Source organism: Etheostoma spectabile, chromosome 10, assembly GCF_008692095.1.
Source record: "Etheostoma spectabile isolate EspeVRDwgs_2016 chromosome 10, UIUC_Espe_1.0, whole genome shotgun sequence".
Classification (NCBI taxonomy): Eukaryota; Metazoa; Chordata; class Actinopteri; order Perciformes; family Percidae; genus Etheostoma; species Etheostoma spectabile.
In genome coordinates this window covers 4248521-4260739 of record NC_045742.1, presented here as the reverse complement: position 1 = coordinate 4260739, position 12219 = coordinate 4248521, and the positions used below count along the sequence as shown (strand labels likewise).

The 12219-nt window shown below is 43.5% G+C and overlaps 1 protein-coding gene and 1 long non-coding RNA gene across 3 annotated transcripts in view; one reads left to right on the top strand and one right to left on the bottom strand.

The window, feature by feature from the left end:
- Window positions 1–239: 239 nt before the first annotated feature.
- Window positions 240–12219, bottom strand: part of LOC116696555 (uncharacterized) — a 15007-nt gene continuing 3027 nt past the window's right edge. The window contains exon 3 of the long non-coding RNA XR_004333773.1: window positions 240–310. This is a non-coding gene — a long non-coding RNA (uncharacterized LOC116696555). The remainder of the gene's footprint in view (window positions 311–12219) is intronic.
- Window positions 9366–12219, top strand: part of mtnr1al (melatonin receptor type 1A like) — a 22474-nt gene continuing 19620 nt past the window's right edge. The window contains exons 1-2 of one of the 2 annotated variants that reach the window (XM_032527605.1): window positions 9366–10326; window positions 10769–11080. In XM_032527605.1, the coding sequence (XP_032383496.1) occupies window positions 10792–11080 (289 nt within the window). In that variant the 5' untranslated portion in view covers window positions 9366–10326; window positions 10769–10791. Of the gene's footprint in view, window positions 10327–10442; window positions 11081–12219 lie in introns of those variants that run through there. The other variant, XM_032527606.1, reaches the window with a different exon arrangement.

Genomic DNA, 12219 nt, shown 5'->3' with positions numbered 1-12219 from the left:
AGAGAAAAGGGACATTACAGTAAAATGGAGAACAAATGCTGGATAATATGGTGGGTGTGAAATATTTACTCTCAAAACCACAGCAGCAAGAGAGAGACAGAGAGGGAGAAGGAGAGACAGACACATTTTTACAAAAACACTTACATATTTGTAACATTTCACAATAAAATAAAGTGCTAATGCATTCAAATCGCAGTGTTTAAAAAAAATAAAATAAAAAAAAAAAAATCTAGTAAAAATCAACTCCTCAACAACAGAACAATCAATCTCATTAAAACACCAACGCTGTTTAAAAGCATCAATGTCTCAACTGTGTTGACGAAACCTGAAGTCTAACCCGAGTCTGGCCCTGATGTTACGGAGCCAGACTGCTTTGGCCTCCTGCCCCTCCCTTTTCTTTCTGCTTCTGTAAATCGCCATTTTGGCTTCACCTGAAAGGTAGTTTAGGAGCTGCCACTTATCTTGTTGTAGGCAGCTCCCATAATAAATACCTAAAAACTACATTAAAGAGACTTAAAAAACCAAAGAACTGAGTCTCTTATATTCTGTAAAAACCATGGTAAACATTCTCTCAAAGACAAAAAAGGCACTGAATAAAAACAGTGGGGTTAAGAGCAGAGATAAAAGCACTCGAGGCCACCGCACCATGTAAAATCTACCACTGGGGGTCAGCGGCCCTTTTGAGGAGAGGCTTGTACAAAACCCTCCACTGGGGACGGGGCTGGTCCCCCCCTCAGCTTTTAATTCCTGACAGTGGGGAGTCTGCCACTCACTCCTTTTTATTAATAGCTTTCACACAGTTCTGGTACAGTGTTTCTTTGTCTACTCCGTGCAGGGTAAGTTTTTCCGGGCTACCGACAGCTAGCAGGGGGCCAGTCTCCTCCCCAAACTCTGGGCTCAGGTAAACCTCTGGGTCTGTGGGGTCTGGCCTCGCCTCTCCTAGGCTGTACTCCATGAGGAGTCTCCTCTCTCCCACTCAGCTTTTGTGTCCATAGGGTTCAGGAGTCTTAGTGCAACCCGGATCATGTTCTCATGCCCAGGAGAGAGCCCAGAGCCCCGGGCTCGATAGTCCAGGCCCTGCTGCCTCTACCAGCTGCTGTGGGCTTAGAGTCCCAGATTGGTTCAGGACTGCCAGCAGCCCTGGCGCCCCACTGCAGATCTCCAGTCTGCTCCCGTTGTACAATGGCTCCTTCTACAACCAGTGCAGTGAGTTAGACCTGTCACACAATTTACAGTTAAAAAGGGCCCAAGACTTAAAAATGCCCTTATAAAAAGAAGGAAAGTCACTTTAGACCACTTGACCAAGGTACTTTAGGTCATCTTTTTCCCAGGCCAGGTTTCAGGGAGAACCTGGAGACCGTCACGCCATTCCCCAACTGCGAGGGCTCCACTTTTATCCCCCCAGTTCGCCCTCGCTGCAGATAAAATATTAAAACTAGAAATAATGTTTTCTAAAATGTCTAACTCACGCTGGCTCTTAATAACAACAATGACATAATCAGAGTAAGCAGATAAAACAATGTTCGCACTAAAACCAGGTAAAAATCATACCTTCAATGTTGTACGTAGTTTGTTGAGGAGGGGCTCCAGGGAGCATGCGTAGAGCATCCCAGACAGAGCACAGCCGGGCCGGACACCTCTACACACTCCAAAGGAGCACACAGACCGCCATTGAATTTCAGCACACTCAACCTCACTGTACAACACCTTGATCTAGGCTATGAAACCAGCGCTGAACCCAAACTTCCCCATTACTTTCCAGAGGAAGCTGTGTTCAACTTGGTCAAAATCCTTTTTCTGGTTTGGAGAAACCAGACCAGTGTTAAGACCCAACAATGGCTACTCTCTAACACCATCAATGTGTAGCACCCACCTGGGTGATGCATGGCAACCTTGCGACGCCAGAGGCTCACCAAACATCAGCTTGGTACAGGGAGAGGACCTTATTTTTAGTGGTGGGGAAAACTGGAGTACCCGGAGAAAATCCACACATACACGGGGAGAACATTCAAACTCCACACAGAAAGGCCCCGGACGACCAGGGTTCGAACCCTGTACCTTCTTACTGTGAGACAGTGCTAATCATTGGGCCCCCGTGCTGGTATTTCCAGAGATGGCAGAGCAGACTGTGGAGATGTTGGTTCTGGAGGTAGCTGGGTTGGCAAAGGGAGATGATGGGACCGAGGTAAGACAGAACTGTCCAAAGATTCCACAGGTGAGTAGTTCTGGGAACACAGAGGTTAGAAACTCAATGACAACCAGACTGGAAATACTGCATGGAGGCTGGAGGTAATGCAGACTGCGGTATGCAAACAATCTGGCAGGGAGAGGAACGTTAGGCTGGTCCTTATAGGTGGTTGATGAGCTGATGTATTCCAGGTGATGAGTAACTGGTGTCAGGTGGGGGGAGCGAGCAGGAGGGGCGTGTCCAGATACTGTGGAGAGTGAGTGTAAAAAAACAGAAACAAAAACACACCAACCACACTGCAAGCATAGAAACTGAAGAAACAACCGACACACACACACACACACACACACACACAGTGCGTGTAAGGTTGGGTGAGGAATGGGAGTGATAGTGAAACATTCCTTGAGACCAGTGAAAGCCTCTTCAGCCTTGGGTGTCCAGAGAAGAGAACCCTTTAGTGGAGAGCAGTTAAAGGGGCAGCTACACGGCTTTAATTCCTAATGAAACACCTGTAGAAATGTGCAAAGCCCAAAAACCTCTGTAGTTACTTCCTGTTCTCGGGTGAGGGCCATTCTGGGATTGCTCTCACATTACTGTGTTCTATCAACACTTGCCCCTGAGTGTCAATGTAGCCCTGAAAGGTAGCAGATGAGGCGTGGAATTCGCACTTCTCTGCCTTGACAAAATGTCGGCTCTCCAGCAGCGGCTGAACAACTTGGCGAACATGTAGTGTGTGTGTTCGGCAGGATCTCTAGAACAAAATCAAACATCCAGCATGTCTCTTAAAACATCGTTGACCAAACATTGAAACACTGCAGGAGCATTGGTTAGGCCGAAAAGCATGACGAGATACTCAAAATGTCCGAGTGTGGTGTTAAATGCCGTTTTCCACTCATCTCTCTCACGGATACGCACCAGATGGTAGGCGTTGCAGAGGTCCAGTTTATTAAAGATCAAAGCCCCCTGAAGGGACTCAAATGCTGAACTCATGGGGAGAGGATACTTGTTTTTTAATGGTAATGTAATTCAAACCTCTGAAGTCAATACAAGGGCGGTGGAACCAGGCAACAGGTCAATTGCACAGTCGTACGGACAGTGTGAAAGCAGAGAGAAATTGTTGCTTGTTGAAGACCTCCCCGAGGTCATGGTAGTCAGCGGGAATGCGGGACAGGTCAGGAGCGTCCAGGCTGGACTACTGGCTGGAAACAAACAGGGTTAGAGCAGATTGCAGGCAACTGGCATGGCAGGCCGAGCTCCTGTTAGTTATTTTAAAAGATGTCCAATCAATACTGGGATTGGGCTTAACGAACCTGAGTCACCCAAAACCAGTAGAATAAGAGGTGAATCAATGATAAAGAAACTTATCTGTTCTGAGTGATTACCAAACAGCTGGGTCAAAAACGGGACTGGTTCTGGTGGTGATCTTGGCCAGTAACGTTTCATTTGATTCAGGAAGGCAACAGCAAGAAGGGTGTGGGTGCACAACACCCTTAGGTCCAGAGTTGGGGAAATTCCATCTGGTGAAGGAGCTCGGCTTTCACTGAGACCGGTTCCAGGGGTAGTTTTATCTCAACAGGGAGCAAATTGACAGTCTGCTGACGAGAGTCTGGCCTTCGATTTACCGGATGGGCCATGAATGGGTTTTAATTTCTACATCTACATCTACATTTTTATTTATGTGTCATTTCATGTTTACATACATAAGTAAGAGGTCTGTAGTTATTGCAGCTGGGTATAATAAAGCAAAGCTATGAGCCTAAATTAATACATTCATCATCATTATTTATATTCTGGAAAACAATTTGTTTAAGTGCAATTAATTCCTCCAAAACTGGAGTGTACACACTTTGAAATGGGTAGTTATTCTATAGACCATATTACTACCTACATGTGAACTTCAATGAAAACAAACATGACTTGTGTCAATCAGTCCAAAGATATTTTACATCATATAAACATACAAGTACAAATATATCCTACAAAAACCTGCATGGAGCTGTATAATCAACTTGGTATTTGGTTTTCGCCATGTTGAACTTTGACCGCTGCATGCACAAGAGCGGCTAAGCGGCTAAGCCAGATCTTGCGGGCCCAAGCTATTGAAAATAATGGGTTTCATAGCGCAGCGCTGCCTCTTGCGTGTACAATGTGAATCAGCCCTAAGACAGCTAAAATCCTCCTTCCTCTGTCTAAAAACACCCCAGAAATAAATAAGGACCTCTCTAATTGTTTTGTCAAAAGTTAAAACAGAGTCGAAATGTCAGTAGGCTCTTTTAGGCTTCACGTTTCTTGTGAAAACAAGACATAAAACCAAAGAGCGATCAGTAAAAACAGCAGGAATAATACTACACACTTTACAAATATGAAAATGTTGTTTAAAACAGAGGGAGGAGGAGATCCTACTCTCTCTGAGGTGGGACCATGTGTACTGTCGACAGTCTGCATGCATCCTCCTCCATACATCCAACAGGCCGTGGCTGGAGACCAGCCGCCCCCGAGCATGCTGGGAAGCTGGATGCAGCTCCTAATGGTTGTTCTCTAAAGATGCATTTTCAGTAGAGTTCAAATCCCCACCAAAGAATACAAAATCCTCCAATGCACAGTCATTTAAAAGCCCACTTACCTTTTGTAAAAAGATCTTTCTCTCTGTTGGGGCATACAGGTTATTAAAAACAGTTTGTCAGGATGGCTTCCTCTTCACAATCTCTGTGTCTATGTGTTTCATTCTTATAGTTTCATAAAAGCTTTTTTTTTTTTACATTTCTGGCACCATTAAAATTTAAACTCCTTCCTTTAAAAACATTCCTTTTAAGCCAGATGTTAAAAGCTAAAGTAATAAACAACAAATTAATCAAAATACACATTGGAGGATATTCCATCATCAATATTTATTTGTCTTTTTGCTTTAAGCACAAGTTTCTTCAGTCTAAAACTTCAGACTTCTGTTGTTGGCTTTTGTGGACTCTGACTGAGGAGCAGGACAGAGCCAAGACATCCTTTATTTTTACCTCAGTTTTTTTAGAAAACTTTTGTTTCAGCAGTATAGAGCTTTCTTTGTTGACTGCTGCTGTAGTTGGGGACTACACTTTCGTCCGACACACATTCTCCACTCTCCTTGTCATCCGTACAGACCTTCCTCACCATCTCCTCACTCACTCTTTGGTCTATCGGTCTTTGAGCCTCCCCCACCGCCGCTGCTGGCGTGCTGACTAGATTAGAACAAAAGAATGTGTATTTGTGTAGCATTGAAAAGAATTGACAGGATGGATGGTAAAATCTTGGACTTGACCAAAGTATCCTCAAAATACATGGATTTGGAAAGAATGCGTTCTTTTTAAGGACGACGCCTACAACTTTAAGTGAATGCAGTATGTTGGAGCCATTACAACCCTTTGTTCTGTTTATATACCACTTTGGTTATGTTAATTAATCTGCAGTTTCATGTTTGAGCACTGGGTGGAGCTTTGCCTGGGAAGGCTTAAAGTTGATCAGGTGTGTGGAAAACAAGGAAAGCACACAGCTGTTCATCGGGTCAGTTGTGTCATGGTTTGAATTGTTTGACAAGGAAAATGAATGGAACTAAACCAGAAATGAAACATACTAATACTTGTGCGACGGTGAGCAGGATGTTAAGGAAATTAAATGGGTCACAGCATGGAAATGCAGACAAATTGTGGACATTGAATATGGCATCGCCCCAATTGATTATAGCAAGTTCTCCCTTGATCCCACCTCACTGGCCTAATGTAGGAGTTGGTAAAAGACCACAGAATATATTGGTGAGTCTTAGAAATGTTTGGAACTGTAAAGTGTGAATCCATAAGGGAGAAACATCTTTTCAGTCAGTGTGAAACCTGTTCTGTCATGGAATTTTGTTATTCAATCTTTTTGTTAAATCTCCATTGGACAAAGCCTCTCCTTTCTTCAAAATTCATAGAAAACCCAACAGCACCTCTGACAAAAGAATAGAGTCGCTGCTAACTCACAGTAGACATGGACAAAACACACACACACACACACACACACACACACACACACACACACACACATATAAACTGTGCAAAAAAATGTGGCTGTACTGTAAATACACTTTACGATTAATTCTCTTTACTTTATAAATTATATATTGTATATATTATTATTAACATTATTATGATTATATACATTATATTTATGTATGTTTTCTTTTTCTGTGTCTTGGACATTCCCCCCTCTCCCTTGCTGCTGCAAATTTACTTATATTTATGTTACACAGAAATGTTAACTAAATTCAACCCCACAAAGTTGTCTGTGTCTCTGTGGATGTGTGTGTGTGGTGTGTGTGGTGTGTGTGTGTGTGTGTGTGTGTGTGTGTGTGTGTGTGTGTGTGGTGTGTTGTGTGTGTGTGTGTGTGTGTGAGTACATGTGTGTATAAAGCAGTGTTTGTCCGAACATCCCAAAGAAGCACAGGTCTATTTGCATATACTGTGTGTGTAAAGTGTGTGTAGTCACAATACTTATAGTGGAGTTGGATAAACTGTTTGGATGAAAATCCAAAGACTTGGCGAACCTTGTGTCTGATGTGGAAATACATTTTTTGAATTCTCGTGGCTCCATCTTGTCTTTTAATACCCCAGCCCCTAACTCCGTCCTCTTGGTAATGTCCTACATCCATCTCCTGGTTCACTCCACCATGTACACTGTGTTGAATTGTTTTGATGTGAGCTGCCATGAGGTTATTTATGAACAGAAAAATACTTTGCACATCTATAACATGAGACAGGTGCGTCTGAGAGGGACGAGTAGGTCCAAAGTTGCAGAGAAACTCCAGCACACTGTCTAACTTACAAAGATATATTTAATAGCTGGCAACGTTTTGGTACTAGACCTTCATCAGGCAAATTTATAGATCTGCCATATTCCTGTGTCGCTGTTTGTTGGGTTGTTCAGTTCAGGCAGTTCAGGCTAAATGTAAGTGATGTTATTCTTTTTTGGGGAAAGAAATTTTACTATTATTAGTTTATTCAAACCTGCACCGGGGAGGAGTTTCATGTAAAGCAAGGGTGCTGGCCTTTGAGTCAGAATGTAAATGGTCTGTATTTATTTAGTGCTTTTCCAGTCTTAACCACTACTCTAAGCTCTATAACATTGTACTGGAACAAATCACCATTCACACACTGTGACTGAGGCTGCAGTCCAAGGTCAGATAAACATACACACACACACACCCAAGGACTCTTCGACATGGGATTGCAGGGCTAAGGAGTGAAGCGCCAACCTTCCAATTGGCAGGCAACCGCTCTACCATTGAGCCACCCCTAACATGTGTTATCCCCATTTTTCAGTGTCAAAATCAATAATGCAGGAATCTGGGCTTGTATGTATCACGCCTCTGAGAATTACTCACAAGAACACTGCTGGGAATTGACGTGAGAGTAAAACAATTCTTGGCTCAAAGCTTCGCTTAAAAGTTAAGTTATCAAGCACTTCAGTCGTCATTTATGTGAAGTGTAGGACAATATATCAAGTGTCAGTCTTGGAAATGATTCACGATACTTTGCTGTGCCACAAAGGGGATGTCGGATGACGACATAGACATGGCACACAATCACTGAATAGATTTCCTTATGTCAGAGTATTCTCAGACGATTTCACATTGAATGGTGAAATTCCAAAAATGGAGTTTACTTTCAACACACATTTGATAATAAAGCATTTTCAGGAGAATATGTTACGATACACACATTGGAAACGTTTTTCACCATGTCTAAATTACAAATTTGAAACTGGTGTGCTGTTACCTGACCTGCCTGTATAGAGCCTTGGACGACTGCTCGTCGTCAAACATTTCAAAAACATTCTTCGTCTCCTGAAAGATTGGAGCCCGTCTCTGTCCCCTCAACGCCATCACAAGCCCCTACTGGTAACTCCTAACCACTGGAGAGACCTCTGGAGCCGCCTTAAATCACTTATTGATAAATAATGGCCCAGACCTTTCCTTGTTTAAACATCAGACCGGGGTATGTATCATTCCTCCTAGTTTAATCAGATTTAGACAAGTTGGGCCCAAAGCATGTTCCAAGCCTTTAAAATGAACTGGTTAAATGCCTGTGTGGACAGGTCTGAGCTGGGATTTTGACCATGGCTAAAAAAAAAAAAAAAAAAAAAGAGCACCACCATCAGATACATAAACTGAACTGCTTTCTCACATTTTGTCTGGTCATAAAGCAAATTCACAAAATCAATAACTGTGAAGGGTGTCTTTAAATGATAGCTTCATCAATTTATTTTTTATTTGCCATTACCTGAGTGGCTGACATCCAACAGTCTAATAGCCTCTACTAATATTACCTATACAGCAGCCTTACGTGTCTGAGGCACTTAACACCGAGTTTACTGTGGTCATTTGGTAATTATTGGTCCTTTAATTATGATATGATATCACAGGCACTTAACTTAACAAGGTCAAGGTGCATTAAGTTCACGATCCAGACTAAAAGGCATGAGATGCATCAGGATGAACCGTGAGGCGCACACCCGAGTCGACGAGGGCCCGAGCAACATCATCTGGAAGAGGTGATGAGTCGAGGGAGAGAGAGAATCAGAGTGGATCAAATGAAAGCAATTTTGCACTCAGGTGGAAACATCTGTAGAGATGAACAGATGGATGATAGAAGCATAGAAAGAAGGAAAGAAAATGATTAAAACAGAAAAGGAGGTAAAAGGACGACAGTGAGGGAAGTCAGGGAGAGAAGTGGGACATTACAGTAAAAGGGGTGGAAACGGTGGAAATGGTGTGTGACACATTTAAATGCATAAATCACACATTTACTCACAAAACCAGCCAGAGAGAAACAGGAAAAGAGAGGGAGAAAGAGAGACAGAGAGATAAAGAGAGATAAAGTGACAGAGAGGAGAGAGACAGAGAGCAAGAGATTGAGTGTTTGTAAAGAAAAGAAAGGGGGAGAGGAGGGGGGAGAGTGATGGAGAGAGAGAGAGAGGGAGAGTAAAGGAAAGAAAGGGGGAGAGGAGGGGGGAGAGTGATGGAGAGAGAGAGAGAGGAGAGTAAAGGAAAGAAAGGGGGAAGAGGAGGGGGAGGGAGATGGAGAGAAAGTAAAGGAAAGAAAGAGGGAGATGGGAGGTGTGTGTGAGAGAGAGAGAGAGAGAGCACTACTGTTGGACGCTATAAGGCGCGTAACCTCCTCGACCATCCGCTCAGAGTTGAAGTTGCGGTCCGCACGTGAGGGTCTGAATGAGGGCGAACCCGACGGACTGAGAGACAGACCGGCGGGAGGAAGCTGGGACCATGAAAAACGGAGTGGATTTGTGAATGAACCCACAGAGTGAAGACAGCAGTCCAGCCGCGCGCAAAGGGACTCGATTCATAAAATGAGGCGTGTGACCTGAGAAGCTTCAGATCTGCAGTTTGGTTTTACATTTTTTTTTTTTTCAGTTTCAATGGGAACCGAATAACACACGAGGAACCGCGTGGCACCTGCTTGCATTTAAAAGATTTTGATGGCGTTTTTCTGTCCCCGAATGTTCATCGCGATTCCTCGAGCGTAAATGACCACATTAATCATCTGTCGGTGTCTTCTTCTTGTTTATACCGGTGACAAGTGAACCCACACTGCTAGACAGCGGGACTTATCAAAGCTAAAAACGTCTCTTATACAGAAATGTCCCAAGATACCCTGTTTAAAGACGCACGCTCCAGTGCCTTTGCGCGCAGTGATGCGCACCATGTGTTGCCCTTTTGATGTATAACCTGTTGTTTTTACCTCTTATGAGTATTAATGTCAGCAATTGACTGGTGCGCCTAGTCTGACAGTTGGAGTGATGGTGGGGCTGCAGGACCCCCCAAAAACGGATAATATAAAACACATCAATTGATAAAAAAAAGAAAGAAAGTGTAACCGTATATAATGTTTCCCCCTTTCTGGGATATTGGATATATGTGAAGTATACAAGTATTTGTGGTGGGTAAAGAGGGGTTGCTTTGTTTTGTATCTGTTCGTTAGTCGATTACTCGATTCCTTGTGAGGACTTCTTTTCGTGAACGCATTGAGAAGTTTTAGAAGAAGTTTCAAGTTTCCCTCTGAATCAAAGCAACCAAAGACAACCATCCATCCTGACAGACAGACTGTAAAGAGTATAAGGTAACTGCGCTGTACGTGGAGAGAGAGAGAGAGAGAGAGAGAGAGAGAGAGAGAGAGAGAGAGAGAGAGAGAAAGAGAGAGAGAGTACACACGCGGATGCTGGAGGGACGTGTAAATATTGGACGTGAGACAAAAACTTTCTTTAGTCTAATCACTCATAAACTTTCTAGCTCATCAGTGAAGTGTGTGAACTCTGTTATATAGGCTATGCGTCTCTCATTCTATCCAACTGGTCATGTGTCACATCTCTCGTCCGCGTGCACGCGCTGTCTCACTCCTCCTCTTCCACTCCTCGCACTCTTGCATTTGTTTAGTATTGTTGACTGAGGCACTTCGGATTTGCTGTCTGTTGTAGAGTAAAATGATTTAATGAATATCGCATATAAAGTCTCCATTCAACTGGCAGCATGTAGCATCCTTTGACGTCTTGTCTAACTTCCAGCATCCCTGGACGAGCCGTGCGTTATGATGAATGGACCGATCTTCCACGATCCGTTGCGACTCGTCGACCCGAGGCACCTTCCGCAAATGATGTCCCTGGAGGACCGCGAGCCCACCATGGTGGAGGGGACCCTGGGGCCCCGCAACTCCACGCCGCCCGGGGGGGAGGGGGCTCCGGGCCAGCAGCACCAGTCCTTCCCCTGGGTGGAGACCCTGCTCGCCGGCGTCCTGATCACGACCATCGTGGTGGATGTTATCGGGAACCTGCTGGTCATCGTGTCCGTGTTCAGGAACAGGAAACTCAGGAAAGCAGGTAGGCTACAGGTGTTTAAGGTGTCCGTCAGAGATGGGAAGTAACGAAGTACAAATACTTCGGTACTGTACTCAAGTAGATTTTTTTCTGAGATTTTTACTTTACTCTTTTTTTGTGGCGACTTTTTGCTTTTACTCCTTACATTTTAACTTAAATATCGGTACTTTCTACTCCTTACATTTTACAAAATTAGCTCGTTACTTTAGTTTTGTTTTGTTTTTGTAGTCATGTCGGAGAATAGCGCGGACACGCGACTCATACAGTGAGCGGGCGCGCGCTCCACACGGAGAAAAAGTAAGAGAAAAGAAAAAGAGACTAGCTGTCCCGTCGGAGGATATATCATTTGAGATTGTGTGTGTGCGTCCATGAGAACTGTAAGTCGTATTACGTATGTTATCAGTTCATTTAATAATATACTGGGAATATACTGTACGTTGCACTTGACGCACCACTAAGACAACATTACAGATTCGGCGGCATTCTGCAAATTATTGCGGCTTGATGGCGCTAATGTTAGCACATAGTAGTGTGGAGGCGACATGATTGAAAATGCAGAAAACACAGATCCCAGAGATTGGGCAGACAAGCAGCCAGGCATTCCCATCCTCCTCATCCTCATCCTCGGCCTTATCTCAGAGAGTTGTTTGAGATAGCAGGCATCAAGCATGCCTCCTGGCCAATGTGCTGTAACTCTAATAGTATGGGGAACTTCTTCGTTAATGTCTGTTAAGTAATACATGTTTAAGGCTTTAATTTCTTTCCAAAAGCCATATTGGAGCACACACACATACAATACACATGTAATTCTGTGAATTCTCACAGAATCACAACTGAAATCATATCTTGCTGCTCAGTCTGAATCTTATTAACCTGGAGTCTCAGTCTCGGTCACAATAATCATATAAAATATGTCATGTTTTAGGCTGGCAGACACATTTATAATGTAGCCAACGGCATATAAAGAGCCTTTTTTTCATGTCCACTGAAGTTTCTCAGCCTGCACTCTTGTTACGTGTGGTCCAGGTGCATTAAAAATGGTTGTCATTCACATCGCTACTTTTACTTTTATACTTTTAAGTGCATTTCCAAGCCTGTACTTTGTTACTTTTACTTGAGTATTTTTAACACAAGTATCTGTA